General features: G+C 37.5%; 1 protein-coding gene across 14 annotated transcripts in view; it reads right to left on the reverse strand.

The window, feature by feature from the left end:
• PKP4 (plakophilin 4) overlaps positions 1-15483 on the reverse strand; it is a 228825-nt gene that overhangs the window by 52594 nt on the left and 160748 nt on the right. For 10 of the 14 annotated variants that reach the window (XM_025855685.2, XM_073883799.1, XM_025855676.2 and 7 more), the window contains 3 exons: positions 6534-6665; positions 6233-6423; positions 2361-2913 (listed from right to left, as the gene is read on the reverse strand). In XM_025855685.2, the coding sequence (XP_025711470.1) occupies positions 2361-2913; positions 6233-6423; positions 6534-6665 (876 nt within the window). Of the gene's footprint in view, positions 1-2360; positions 2914-6232; positions 6424-6533; positions 6666-15483 lie in introns of those variants that run through there. The other 4 variants (XM_073883809.1, XM_025855694.2, XM_073883803.1 and 1 more) reach the window with 2 other exon arrangements.

The raw sequence follows: 15483 nt of genomic DNA on the forward strand, positions 1-15483 counted from the left end.
TGAAGACTGTAGTAGACTAGGGAAAAAAAAAATCTGTGATAGGCTAGGTCTGCTTTTTTTCCCCTGAAACAAAGTCTAATTTCACCTGCAATGTCAGAAGGCAGGCTTTTTAAACCAAAGGAGATCATCCGTCTCAGGGTTAAACATAGACAGTAATTTATGTGCTCACTTCCTTTCCTGGGTTTCTACTTCACTCTATTTCAAACATAAATTTCTGCATAGCTATTCTATACATACATGGGGGGGGGGAATACAGAAATCCTCACAACTATTTATCTTTCAAGGCTTCCTTAGGAGACAGAATTTCATAAATGATTTCTACCTCACTTTGCTGCAGACTTTCAGAGGCATGCTAGAAAATATCTAAGCCAAGTACTCTCCCCTGATGACTGAATGAAAAAGAGGTAGTTTCTCCACTAGGACTTCCTCTGAGCTCAAATTCTAGTTCAATATTAATTCTTCATGCAAAATTATTCAATTAAAAAATCTCAAAAAGGCTTTACCTTTCTCAGATGCCATAAGGAAAAGATACTGATTTTACTACACAAAATATTAAAAACTTGTATAAGTAAGAAATACCAGAAATAAAGTCAAAAGACAGGTTACAAAATGCAAAAACTAATTGTGAAGTATATTACAAGAAACTAATTTACTTCAAGTAAAAAAAAAGCTTTTACAAGTATACAAATAGACAAAAATCCTAAACTTGTGGTTTGCAGAGAAGAAATAAAATGGCTGATAAACATGTACGATCGGGGCGCCTGGGTGGCTCAGTTGGTTAAGCGACTGCCTTTGGCTCAGGTCATGATCCTGGAGTCCCGGGATCGAGTCCCGTGTCGGGCTCCCTGCTCAGCGGGGAGTCTGCTTCTCCCTCTGACCCTCTTCCCTCTCGTGCTCTCTGTCTCTCACTCTCTCTCTCTCAAATAAATAAATAAAACCTTTAAAAATAAATAAATAAATTAAAAAAAAAAAACATGTACGATCTTCAATCTCAGTCATAGCTCAATAAAGGGCATTTAAAACAATGAGATGCAGCTTTTAACCTACTCCACTGGCCAAGATGCAGTCCTGACAATATGCAGTGCTAGTGAAGGTGTAGGAGGACAGATATGCTCAAAACTATTGGTGGACATAGAAATCTATGCAACTTTTCTGGAAGGCAGGAGGTATGACAGTATTTCTTTAAGAACAAATAAGCACATATTTTGACTCAGCAATTTTATTCTAAGAAATGGATGCTGTAGTTATCTTAGTATCTATGTGTAAAATATATAAGAACAATATATATTATTGCATTGTCTCTAATATCTAAAAGTGAAAAAACCACCTAAATGTCCGTTATTAAGGAAGAGATTAAATGAATTATAATACATCTTTAAAAATGGGGTCCTCAGCATCCATTGATAGAATGGAGCTTTCAGACATATTAAAAAAAGAAAAAATATATATTACACATATTTATATATGTATGAGGTATATAAACATATAATAAAATTCCCATCAGTATAAAACACAATGTGTGCACATCTGTATGTAATATATACACTTATATATGTAAATACATGTATACATACACTGGTGAGTGGGACTGGGTGAGGGTAGAGGAGCTTGAGATTTTCACTTCGCATTTCATATTTTCTTATATAGTTTTAATTTTTTCCCATTGTGTATACGTTACTTAAAAAATGTAATTTAAAACACTAACTAAAGATAAATTTCAATTTGATAAAAAGAACAATGTCTATACATTATGTGGGAAACCCTCCAGGACAATACCGAGAAAGAAATGGCTGTAATATCAGGCACCTTGCTGGTGTCTTTCTGATTTAATCCGAGTGGCATCTGAAGGTAATTATAAGAGCTTTGTGAATTTCCCATTGGAAAGCTAAAATCAAGGCAGTGGGTTAGAAAAATCCATATTCTACACCATTAAAGCATTTCTTTTAAAAAAAGCTAATTTAAAGAGATACTCTAATATCATCTTTTAACATAACTTAGGGGTTTGGATATGGGTAAGCTTAGCTGATGAAAAATCTTTCATTAAAAAACAAAAACAAAACCCAACAAACAGCTTAGAATTCCAACCAGTGCTTCTAAAATGCAAAAACATACTTTTCATATCCTAATATTGGGAGGAGGAAGAATGTACTCCTTGTAAAAGATTTCTGGTTGGTAGAAATGTATATAGTTTCCTGCATTAAGAATTATAGCGCCTGAAAGACAAGTCAGCCTGATATCAGCAATGTAAACTTTGAGATAAAAATATGAGCTTTTCCCACTTTCTCATGCTCTGTTTCAGTGCTGATCGCATGGAAGGCTTCCTCCCCGGGCTTTATGTAGTGCTGTCACCTTGCACTCACCTGTGAGGCTGTCTGGCCGAGGTGGAACCATTCTTTCGTAAATTTCATACTGCTGCTGTCCAAATTGTTCCATGTCGTGAACAGTCCTTTGCAGTGAAGGTCCCAGATGTTGTGGTACGGCGGTCATCCCTGAGCGTTTGGGGGACGACGACCCCATCTGGCCTTGGGATGGGGAAGCTACTCGAGTCTGTGCATCCATCAGGGTCAGTGGGGACCCTACTCTGGCGGTAGTTTGGTACTGAGGGGTTGGTCCGTTGGGATTGGAAGTCTGCCGGGAGGTGACTGACCCAATCCGTCGTACAGCTGTTGGGGAGGCGGGTCTCTGTGCGGAGTACGGAGATGCTGCCCGCTGAGCAGGTAATGTGGTGGAGGAATATGCACTGGGGTTCAGTGGTCGGGAGTCGGTGACTGACGGAGAGCCAAATCCACTACCCAGAGAAGTTCTCAGTGACCCCCTTGAAGGAGACACGCCTGTGCTGATAACATAAGAAGGAGACTGTGCTCTAGATGGAACTGAACTAACTCTTCTCATGGCCCGATTGGCTACTGATGGCTGATGAAAGGGGGGGAAAAAAGAGAATGGGTTTATCTAGGGTTTTGCATCCACTGTCATTACAGAAAAAAAAAATGCACATAGCTCACTAAAGAACGTGAATTCACTGTTTTTTCCTTTTTATGCTTTAGAGCTGGATATTTGTCCTTATTGTACTTTACTTGTTCTACCTTTTTTTGGTAGTTTAACCTCTATCTTTTCCCCTTCAGAGTACTAAAATCAACCAGTAAAGAGAGATCTGAAGAATGCTTAATATTCCTTTTTCTTTTGTCTTTATTTTTTTTATCCTCTTGCCTATGCATTTTTCACAACAGATAAAATGTTGTATTGCCATTTGGAACAACATGGATGGATCTAGAGGATATAATGCTAAGTGAAATAAGACAGAAAGACAAATACCGTATGATTTCACTCATATGTGGAAATGAAGAAACAAAACAAATGAAGAAACAAAGAAAAACAGAGACAAAGGAAAAAAAACAGACTTCTAAATAGAGAGAACAAACTGGTGGTTGCCAGAGGGGAGGTGGGTGGGGGATGGGTAAAATAGATAAAGGGAATTAAGAAAAATAAAATAAAATCTTAAAAAAAAAAGAAAACACAGTGATGAGCGCTGAGTAATACATAGAATTGTTGAACTGCTATATGGTACATCTAAAACTAATATAACACTGTATGTTAATTATACTACAATAAAAAAGTGCTGTATTGCAAGTATAAAGGGTCACTGGAACAATCTACTTATTTTGTGCCCTGTGAGTCAAACTTTGGCCAAGGTAATGCATTTATGTAAAACAAAACAAAACAAAACAAAATTTGAATGCATCAATCTAAATGTAGCTAGAGGAGTGTCTATAATTTATTCATCTTTATGGACTGGCCCCATTAACAAAAGGAATGTGTTCTCTCAATGTGGAATAAATGAATGCTTGGATAGGGTCTGGGGTCCAAAGCTCTCCTCTGTGAAGCTACTCTCAAGGGACAGCTTGGCTGCACAGGTGCTCCAGCCAAATTTCTCTTCTTTTAGCTCAAGTGTGGCTCCCTAGTGATTTTGGCCATTTCTTTCTACCTCCTTTGATCTATGAGCTCTTATCTTTAGCTGGTGGATTTACTTTATTTTAAAGATTTTATTTATTTATTTGAGAGAGAGAGAGATATTTGAGAGAGAGTGAGAGAGGGAGCACAAGCAGGGGGAGTGGGAGAGGGAGAAGCAGGCTTCCTGCTGAGCAGGGAGCCCGATGCGGGGCTTGATCCCAGGATCCTGGGATCAGGACCTGAGCTGAAGGCAGACGGTTAACGACTGAGCCACCCAGGTGCCCCTAGCTGGTGGATTTAAAGAGATGCAAAAAAGTACCCCAAAGTCTGCTGCAACAGGAGGAATGCTCAAAGTCTCTGGTGGGTTCAGGGCTAGCCAGCTGGAAAAGACCAGAATGGGAAATGAAGAACATTTCTGCCATGGCTGGTCCTTCTATGAATCTGTAGACTCCCGCAAACACTAGGTCTCAGATGCCTTTCTTAATGCAGCCACAGTGAGGGATGGTGGCTGGACTGGGGCACTGGCCTGAGAGGAACAGGCGTAGGCTCCGAGAGTAGGGCACTGAGCTACAAGCCCAGGACCAGGCTGCTGGAGTACAGTTCCCACCAACCCCCTTTCACTTTTAGCTGGGGCACTAAGCAAACAAACCAGAAGAAGGCAAGGACTTTGAACACTCTTAGGTGTATTAAGAGGAAGAATGCTTTGTTTCCACGTATCACAAGCAAGTGGACTAGCTGAAACACCTGCCCTGAGACCTACATGTGCTCAAACTCAACAATTTTGGGAAGGCAACAACAGCCATGGAGAGATCTGGGGTGGGAAAGCGATTGTAAATAAAACAAGGCAAGAAAGAGGGAGTTTGCAAATTAGTAGACAGTTGGAAAATTAAAATCTGCTCAGGGTTTAGAAATAGTGTTAAAAATAAGTAAAGAAGATCTCACATATGAGCGTTTTACTACCAAAATGGGATACTTGGTCCAAGAGCTAGAAATGTGTTGCCCAGACTACATGCAAATCAAGAGATTTTAGAGACCCCCTTGTAACCTAATTCTTCAGCTCTAGGAACAAAATCAACTTACTGTAAGCTGAGAAAAAAAAAAGAGAGATAACCTACCCACTTTTAAGGGGAAAAAACAATTTCTGTAGTTAAGATAATTATTATTCTAAAGTGTGACTTCAAACCAGCAGACATAAAAATTCACCTAAGCAGATAAACTCCTGTAAGCACTTAGTCCAAAGCTTCTCAAACTTTCCCATCAAAGCATCCCTACCAGCAAAGGAATAAATGTATACTCTAAGGACAGGGGTTACAGCTTGGCTTAAAAATTCATGGGAACATGATGACTGGACAAGAAAAAAAAATTCATGCACTACATAATTTTGTTTTTTTTCATATAGGAATATTTCTGATTACTTAAACATTTCTTCTAAATTGTTAAGCCAAAGTGCCAAAGCCCTCTTGTGTCCTCCTCTGGCTCGCAAAGCCTGGCCCACTGTGGTGTTGGGCTTCCTCTAGTGCGTTACGGGAGGATTAGTGTCTGCCTAACTTCTTGGATGATCTTGCCATTTTTCAGCTCCAGAGAACTCACTGGGGTACTTGGACAGATCATTATCCTCACTGGTTACTGCCACTCAGGATCCTAATGCTTTCATTAACTAGGGCCATGCTAGTGGACTGATGTGAATAAAGTGGCAGTGAGTGAGGAGCTAAGGAGTTTTTGTACATACATACATAGGCCATCTTATTTTTTTGACCAACTTATATATGATAACTTTCTATAGGCAAGAATATCTACATTCTAACAAAAAATTGTGATTTCAGGGAACAATTCCAAAAAGGAAGGCAAAAAACTTTGGTTAGAACAGGCCAGTCCCATTTTATTCAGGTGTGGGAATAGTGCTCTGCCCTCTAGGCCTCTCTAGAACATATTGTAGCTCTAGTATTTTTAGGAACGCACAACCCCTAGAGGGTCTACAACATTCCACCTAGTTTTCTCATACTCCTGCCCTGGACTGTTCCTCTCATGACAAACTTGCTTCTTCTAAAAGAATTACTCTCCTGCATCTGGAATTTATCAGAATTCATTAATATGAGTTAATAAATAATTCCAATTTTTTTTTTTATATCACAGACCTGAACAGTGTTAAAATGATTTTGCTACTTTGTCCATTCTATAAGATCAAAATTGTATGTATTGATTTTACATCTAATAAAGAATACTTATAACAGATATTCAGTTAGGAGGGTATTTCTTTACAAGGATCTTGATGTGGTTGGCTTACCTGAACCAGTGTTTGTCCTTCAGCTCTTGAATTCCTCACCAAATGATTATTGGTTGATCCTATGAATGAATGCTGCGGTCTATTTTCTGCTTTAGTCAAATTCTGGCTGTTGTGGAAACTCCCTGCTTCCTGGTATCCACTGTCAGAATAAGAATTCATTTGTGTTGAACTTCTTGAGTTACCCAATGATCCTGCAGGAATGAAACCAGCAGGAAATATCTTTATTTTACACTTCTGATACTCATTTTCAAATAGCACAAATGAAAAGCAAATCTGATACTTAAAAGATAATACAACAGACCCTCACTTTCATGGAGAGATGTCTGTTCTGGTGAATAGAGAGTCCCCTGTTCTGGTTCTGTCCTGATGAGATAGTTGTTGGGGTGGACAGCGTCAGAAACTCTAGGTTTGTTTACACCAGTATTTGGCACATCTGTAAGAAGATAAGTTTAATCAGCTAAATCTAATGGCAGTATTATATAAAAACTTGCTACAAAGGTTCAGATATTTGTAACTTCTTATAATCTATATGTAATACAATACCATTCTCATTGTAAACTGCACAATCATTTAGACTCTTTTCTATATGAAAGTATTCCATATACTCATTTTATTAATATATTTTTCTAAATTTTATGACAATTTTTCATCCTGATTACCACCCTAAGTTAACTTATATATTACATGAAATTAAAGTCTGAAAACTGACCTTGTTCCCCCTTGGAAAACTCACCTCTCAGGTGACTTCATCCAAGAGGAAGACTCTGGGTAAGAGTGGTGGCCAAGTGTTTAATAAAAGATCCTCCATACCTCCAAATGTTTGAAATAAAAAACTTGCACGATGTTTATATTATTGAGCTTGGTAATGAAACCTCTGAAGGTAGAGCTAGGTTTTTATGTTTTATTTCATGTTATCTAAAATCAGTGGAACTCTGTACAGTGTTCTCAGAGTTACAAATGACAGAAATTTTAATTTTTTATCCATTTGCTTACCTTACTCTTTTAGTCTTTTTCTGTATCAATACAAATCTAAACATGATCCTTGTTTCCTCATGCCAAATCCATCTCTCCCAATTATCTTGTTTTACTTTCAACTGTATCATTTTGCCATCTTCATCTTAGAAACAAAACTATTTATCCCCTTCCCTATCTCCTACGTCTGTTTTGTATGCTTAAGTCGAGGTGGTGTAAATCACACTGCCTTTGCCCATTTCCATTCAAATGTGACCTCTTTTCTCTATTTCTTCAAAATATATTTGCCCATGTTCTGATAATCTTCAGAAGTCTTTTTCCACAAATTTAACCCTCAGGTTGCTAACAAACATTTTTTTCAGGAATGCTGCTTCACTATCTCTTCAAAGATTTACACCGAGTCCGTACCACATTCTGAGTCCAAGATATAATCCTAAGGATTTCAGTGTTTTCATTTGTCTTTCCTTTCTGACTTTCTTCCTTTAACTATTTATTAGAGCCCTAAGAATGCAGCTATGGGAAAAGACAGGTGTGTGTGTGTGAGACACAGGGAGTATGTGGGGGAAAGGAGCTTAGGAAAAATTTCTTATAGGACGTTAAGCTTGCCCCTTCTTTACCACACTTAAACTCTCTCACCATTAGGGTGTAAGCTCAGCGCGAGCAGGGACTTTTGTCTCGTCTGTTTACTGTTATTTCCTCAGTGCCTAGGTAGGTACATTGTACTCAGTAGGTGACTGGTAAGTATTTGTTGAACAAATTCCCAGTAAGAAGAGCAGCTTCTCTTTATTGAGTGCTGATTCACGCCTGGCACTGTGCTGTGGCTTTATTATGTTCAATAAAGTTTATCTATGTAAAGCAAAGTAAAACTTGTAGGCATTGCTGATCAAGCTAGTTTGAAAAGCGAATACAAGTTTTATAGGAGAGCCGGGAGCCCCCCCTGCATTCTAAACCTTTAGCCTGACGCTGAATTCAATCCAAGGTTTTGTTTCCTAGCCTCCAGAAAGATTCGCTGACATTCTTAATATGGGTTTTTAATGACCTGTTTCCTGATGTATTATTTGACAGTACACTTCTAGGTGGTAGAGTTCAGTGACAGTTCTGAATTCTTAAGTTTGGAATTTCAATAAAGATTACAGATTGTATATGGTTTCCCTGGTATACACTGAAACCCTATCTGAGGCTCTGTCAGGCTGGTAATCCTGGGGAGTGATCGGCTTCATTTGTAAGTCTTCTGTTATGAGTTTCTAGGGTTCTACACATTCTTATGCATCACTTCTGGATGGAATTTTATTAAGGACTAAGGAAAATAAGTAGTTTGCTAGGCTAGAAGAGTTTTACACAGAATTGGTGTGCCAGGGAATAGCAACACAAGGGCCCGCCTGACAGCAGGGCTGTGCCCCAGTCCATCGTGGCTTCATCCAAAATGGAGCTCTGACACATCAAATATGAAACGGCAACCATCTGTAGATATGGAAGCCCCCCCTGTGGGAACTCCAAGACTTCTCATACGTGGAAAATGTACCATATTTTAAAAGAAAAAGAGATTTAGACAGTTCTTAGCTTCAGCTTTAGTACAAGATAAAACGTAGGACACCAATACATCAAAGCTTTTGGCCTGAAAACATTAGGTGGTATGCCGTGTCAGGAGCTGAAAACTTATCACCATGGAAACCAAAACCCATTAGAGTTCCATGTATGCTTTTTTTTTTTTTTAAACTATTAGGGCCTGGTATTTAAATAGGAAAAGAGAAAGTGGCACCCTAAAAATATGTACCTCAGCGATTCTGTCTCCTCATTCAATAGAATATTTTTTTACAAATCATGTGACAAACAATTGTGCTCATTTAAACTTTTCTTTGAAAGAAGCTATTTAAAATAAATAATCTTAAACAGAGCAAGCACAAATTGTGAGAGACAGGATTCCATACTGGTCACCCTAATTAAAAGAATTAGTATCTCAAAAAAATATAAAAACAAATGAAATAAACAAAATTACCCTGGAAGTAATACAACCAAGGACCCTCTCTAAATATTAGCACCTGTTTCTTATACTTTTAAAGATTTATTTATTTGAGAGACAGAGAGAGAGAGAGGAGCAGAGGGAGAGAGAATCTCAAGCAGACTCCCTGCTGGATGCAGAGTCCTATGTGGGGCACGATCCCACAACTCTGAGATCATGACCTGAGCCACAATCAAGAGTTGGATGCTTAACTGAGACACCCAGGCACCCATTTCTTATACTTTTAAATGCAACACCTCAAGAAAATAAAATGTGGAAAAGGACAGTGAAATGGTAACTAAAACACTAAAATACCAAATTCCCATGTCCTCCAAATCCAATTTGAAGATTTAAATAACTGAGTTATTTAGAGAACAGGGTCTAAATTTTATTTTTTTTTAAAGATTTTTTAATTTTTAAGTAATCTCTACACCCTGGGGCTCAAGCCTACCACCTCAAGATCACTCCACTGACCAAGCCACCCAGGCGCCCCTATTTTTATCTTTAAGTAAATACTGAAGTTAAAGTTTTAAAAAGTTGATAAATACATATATTTATCATATTACAACTATTATGATAATATATTATCGTATTAGTGAGCTATAAAGCAACCAATTCTAAACTATCAAGGAGATCTTCATTTTTCTACTTCTATAATGAAGCCCAACGTAATGCATATCTGCAAAGACAGAAAGATATTATTTCTTCTCAATCATTAAGACCAAGTTAAATTATTTTCACACTGTTTTACTATTATTTACTGTTTCCTTGAAAACTTGTAATTCCTAAATTACACACACATAAATGTATATACACATAGTCACTATTCCTGTAGTAAGAAGACCCAGTTCCCAATTACTGTAGAAGGTATTCTTATTGTAGTAGGGTAAGGCTCAAAATTATTAACTATGTATTATCTATGTAGTCTTACTTTAAAATGAATGTCTTTTAAAAACCTGTGCTATGAGGAATGAAAGAAGACACTAGTCAAATTTACCAGAGAAACCACAGAGTCTTATAGGATGGGATCATTTCATGAGCACTGCTAGAAACTAGAGTTAAATAGTTGGCATGTTGTGAGTTAGTGCAGTAAGAACATGAAACTGAGAGACGTTTTGATGAGCAAAAATGGCAAACAGAATGTCAATGCTACTTCTTTCATCTGTGTACTGAAGAACGTGTTATTTTTTCACAAACATGTTTTGGGGAACATCAGAAATATTTTATGGGGCATTTTCAAACATCAAATTAGCATCTTCTATGAAAATGCATGTCTAAGAATATGGAACTTGAACAAGCTTCAAGGTAGAATGAAATAATCTCCATTTGTGTTTATGAATGGGAGATTATTGGAAACATGGTCCTTCTTGCCTGTTATATTTCATCTGAGTGCCCCAATATCACCTAAACGAGGGCAATTAATTAGAAAAAGTAGAAGGTTGCAGCTAAGAAAATACTAGTGGGTAAGGGACAGTAATGCTGTAGGGCTACGTAAATCTCATGTTATTATCCACCATTAAGCTCACAGTGAAAGATAAAATACAAAGTGTATTATTATTTATCTCCCAAATACACACCAAGTGTGCATAAAAATATGCTCAGGAAAAGGCTAAGGTCTCTCTAAAGAACTTGAAATTACTGAAATTCCTCTGTTTTGTTCATCTATGTGTCTTACTGTTTTTGGTATATGAAACAGAGGTCTGTACAATGTGTAAAATCACCATGGAAACAGAAACCTAGAGATCAGTAAGGAGATTTTTAGTATATACAGCTCTGTAACTAGTCTTTCACAGTCCAGCATATTATAACTTTTTGCTAGATTCTCGTTTGTGCCTGTTCTGAGTTGCTATGGTGTTTAAAAGGTTTGCCCTTACATAAAACATAGTGTAATGTGAGTTTTGGCAGGACTCCTGGGATGGTAATAGAATGCAGTGTTAAGGCAGATGATGCTGTCTTGACAATTAAGGAAATGGAGTAGCTCACTTTTCTTCCAACTTTGGCCTGTGAGGTGAGGTTAGGCTTTCATACTCTTGAGTGGCAATACTTTATGAAAATATGAGTAGAAAATTTTGTCTTATGGGGACTCAACTTCCTGTTTGGCTATGATACTCTGGCTTCCTATAGGGCGACAGGTTCAGGAAGGAGTCTACATTCCACAGAGCTACAGCAATATTCCAGTGCCTTCTATGGCTAAGAAGTAAAGCTCTAGGCCAAATTCTGCAAGAGGACATGGATGATGGCCTTGAAAAGACTTCTTCTCTTCAGTAACTTCTTCGATGTACATGATTCACTTCTACAGCAGGTAACCTTATTATCAGAGGAAATGAGATCATCGGGAAATACTGTTGCTGAGTGGAAATGTGAATAGGGTGATGGAAACATGAATCATAAAAACATTCTTTGATCCACAGAAGACACAGATAGACATTGACTGATATCTTAAGATTATAGATACCTGGACTTTGATGACTCAAATATAAATTACTATACACATATGATATCCTTTAAAAGCTGGGCTTTAATGGAAGTAAAAAATTGCAAGAATGGGTAGATCTTGTTTACTGAAACTATTTCTAGTCTGGTTCTCTTGAATGTATCTAGATTCTTGGGTCTTATGCATACTTATGCTATCTTTTAAATATTAAGACAGTGGCTCCAAAAATTTTACTCATCTAGAAAATGTTGAGTGAAAAGTCTTGGAAAATGGAAACCATTAATGAAGTGTCTTCTAGTTCACTTTAAACTTTGTTCTAAACATCAATTAGCCTGCCTTGAAATCCACTGTAAAAGCTCATCAGCCTGGATTCAATTTTGTGGCTTAAGCAAACTCAGTTTCTGCATAAGCTGGTATAAAGCACTTTATTTAATTTCTATAATGCAAATCTAAAAAGTATTTTATAGTTTTCAATGTCACCAGAGAGATCTCTTCTTCATAAATATTTTAAAATTCCTGAATTCTGTTCAGGAATACAAAATGATTTAAAAAATTGGGAAAAAAAAAAGGTCTTTCTGCAAATAGTCATATTAAAATGGGTATTTATCAAGTATTTTTAGTCTAGGGATGAATTAAAATACAGGTGTCACACTTGCCATAAAGAATTTATATATGTAAGAGGAAAACTAGAAAAATAAGGAGTTTAGAATTATAAAGATGAAAAGAAATGGATCATACATGTCAAGTTTCTAACACTGAGTTTACAAGTAGGTGCTCATAAAAAGCCATGGGCCTCTTGCTTCCTACAGAGAAAGTTGAAAAAAGAATAAAGGATTTTCTGTGATGTAAAAAAATCAGTGATCTATGAACATAAGTGCTCAAAAATCATTCAAATATTTTTTCAAAGACATACTTTATTCCTTTTCGGGAAAAAAATCTTACCAAATATAGAAAAGGGTATATTTGATAGTATGAGATATAAGATAGATTCCCTCTGTTAAAACAAAACAAAAACCTCCAAAACAAAAAACCAAGAAAACTTCCTTAAAAAAAAAAAAGATTTTATTTATTTATCTGAGAGAGAGCATGGGGGGGGGGAGAGGCGGCAGGGGGGTGGCGGTGCAGAGGCAGAGGGACAAGCAGACTCCCAGCTGAGCCGGGAGCCTGACTTGGGGCTGGATCCCAGGGGATCCTGACCTGAGCCCAAGGCAGATGCTTAACCGACTGAGCCACCCAGGTGCCCCAAAAAAACTTCTTTAAAAAAAAAAAACCCATAGAAATCTGTAAGGGTAGGATGATATTCCTATCAAAAAGAAATGAATAGGTCTTCTGAAACTAGGTTTTACTGTAAATTTTCTATTGAGTTATCTTTTTTGGTAAAGATTATCAAGATAGAGCTAAATGCAGACTAACTTTGGCTTATGAATGAAATGTGGGGTTACAGATGGTAGCCTTTCTGACATTACCCTAAGCAACAACTGTAAACTGAGGAAGTGAGGCTCTGTGTGTTGAGGAGGTGGTAATGGAAAAAGGAGCTTTTAAATTTGATACTTTTCTTTTTTTTTTACAAAGATGTTATTTATTTATTTGAGAGAGAGAATGAGATAGAGAGAGCATAAGAGGGGGGAGGGTCAGAGAGAGAAGCAGACTCCCCACTGAGCAGGGAGCCCAACTCCAGGATCATGACCTGAGCCGAAGGCAGTTGCTTAACCAACTGAGCCACCCAGGTGCCCCTAAACTTGATACTCTTCTATTTTATTTTAGGAGTTAAGAGAATATTTGTTCACATATCATTAAGAGCACGAGAACACTTAAAATGTTTATTTAACATGTTTATATTAAACATAAAATGTTAGAGGCTAAAACTGGAGTGACTTTAATACAAAGTCCTACCTCACTGGGCACTTCGGTGGCTCAGTTGGTTGTTGGACTCTTGATTTTGGCTCAGGTCATGATCTCATGGTCGTTGAGATCGAGCCCTGTGTTGGGCTCTGTGCTGAGCGTGGAGCCTGCTTGAGATTCTCTCCCTCCCTCTCCCTCTGTCCCTTACCCCGTGTGTGCGCTCTCTCTAAAAAAAAAGTCCTAATTCAGTGTATTTAAGTCTTATGGGGGTGTGTTACATACATCCCCATACAGTATATGTAAATGGTGTAAGAACATTTGACTATTAGAATGTGAATATTCTTATTTGGTGGTTGCCACTCATCCACAAACCTTGTCCAGTCTTCACTATAAGCATCTTTGCTATAGATTACTTTACCATAAGCAATCTCAACACAAACACAATATGCCAAGAACAAACAACAGTGTAGAAGGCTTATCACAGCACAACACAAAATTCAGTTTCAGAGATGAATCCTAGTATTTGAAATCTGATGCCTCTCTTAATGAAGAAAAAAGAGAAAGTGTGATGCCAAACAAGGAGACACAACAACAAGCAAAAGTGTATAATGCTATCAATCAAAGACTTTGAAGATAAATGCTTAGGTACAATCCACAAAATAAAAGCAGTTATTGCCATGACTCTACATTACACATTTTGAATGTATTCAAATATTTTGCCTTTTGCCATAGTCCTCTACATTTTGCTATTCATTTTTCTTATTTCATTATGTCCTTTGAATGAATATCTCTATTTTTTTTCATGATTTTATCTTGTATAGCGCAACTGCCTTATGGCTGATAAGTTAGGCTGTCAAAGTGTCTGTAGCTGAGATGTGTACAGTGAAGCTACCTAGAGCCTGCACAGAACAGCGATAAATGCAGAGCTCTGAACTAGCAGAAAGGCGGGTGTCCTAGAGCCTGCACAGAACAGTGATAAACGCAGAGCTCTGAACTAGCAGAAAGGCGGGTGTCCTAGAGCCTGCACAAAACAGCGATAAATGCAGAGTTCTGAACTAGCAGAAAGGTGGGTGTCCAGCACATTACAGGTAATTCAGCTGAAATTAGGATTCATTTAACAAAATCCCACCTATGTGGAAATAAACATTAAAGTAACATCTACTGGCTGGAAACTGTCATTCATCTCATAGTGGATCATTTGTGTCATGGCTCACATTGGCAGCATGGCCAACAGCTGGCTGGCTTTAACGTGTCACTCTGATGTACTAGTTTTATCCCCAATATGCGAATCCTTTGTTTAAAGAATTCGTATTTAAGTTTTTTAAAATTAAAGTTTTCAATCATAAAAGTAGAGAGAGAAGGGGCGCCTGGGTGGCTCATTCGGATAAGCGCCCGACTCATGATTTCGGCTCAGGTCATAATCTCGAGTCCTGGGATCAAGTCCCACATCAGGCTCCATGTTCAGCGTGGAGTCTGCTTGGGACTCTCTCTCTCTCTCTTCCCTCTAAAATAAATAAATACATCTTAAAAAAAAAAGAAAATAGAAGTATAATTAACAATCTTCCCAATTTAATAGTTAACAACATTATGCCATACTTTTTATGCTCCATTTATCTTTTTCCTTTCTTCTGCTATAGAATTTTCAAACAGATCCCTCACATCAGATCATTTTGACTCTAAGTACTTCCATATGTAGCTCTGTAAAATAAGGACTTCAAAAAACATTTATTCCATCATACCATATATGAATGAGTTCACATTCAAATTTTCCTGATGTCTCAAAAATTTTTCTTCAGTTGGCTTGTATTAGGCTGAAATAAGATTTACTGATGGTGTTGGACTATGATTGTTACTTAGTACCTTAAATCTAAAAAGGGGCTCCCATACCCTCATTTTCATTTTCTTGGCTCACTGAGGGAATCACAGCAATAAACTCAGGATGCTCCACATTTTGAATTAGCATGTGGGTTTCTCATGGTGGCATTTATATATCTTTTAACCTCT

Source organism: Callorhinus ursinus, unplaced genomic scaffold, assembly GCF_003265705.2.
Source record: "Callorhinus ursinus isolate GAN/ISIS: 27379988/994484 unplaced genomic scaffold, GSC_fseal_2.0 scaffold2, whole genome shotgun sequence".
Classification (NCBI taxonomy): domain Eukaryota; kingdom Metazoa; phylum Chordata; class Mammalia; order Carnivora; family Otariidae; genus Callorhinus; species Callorhinus ursinus.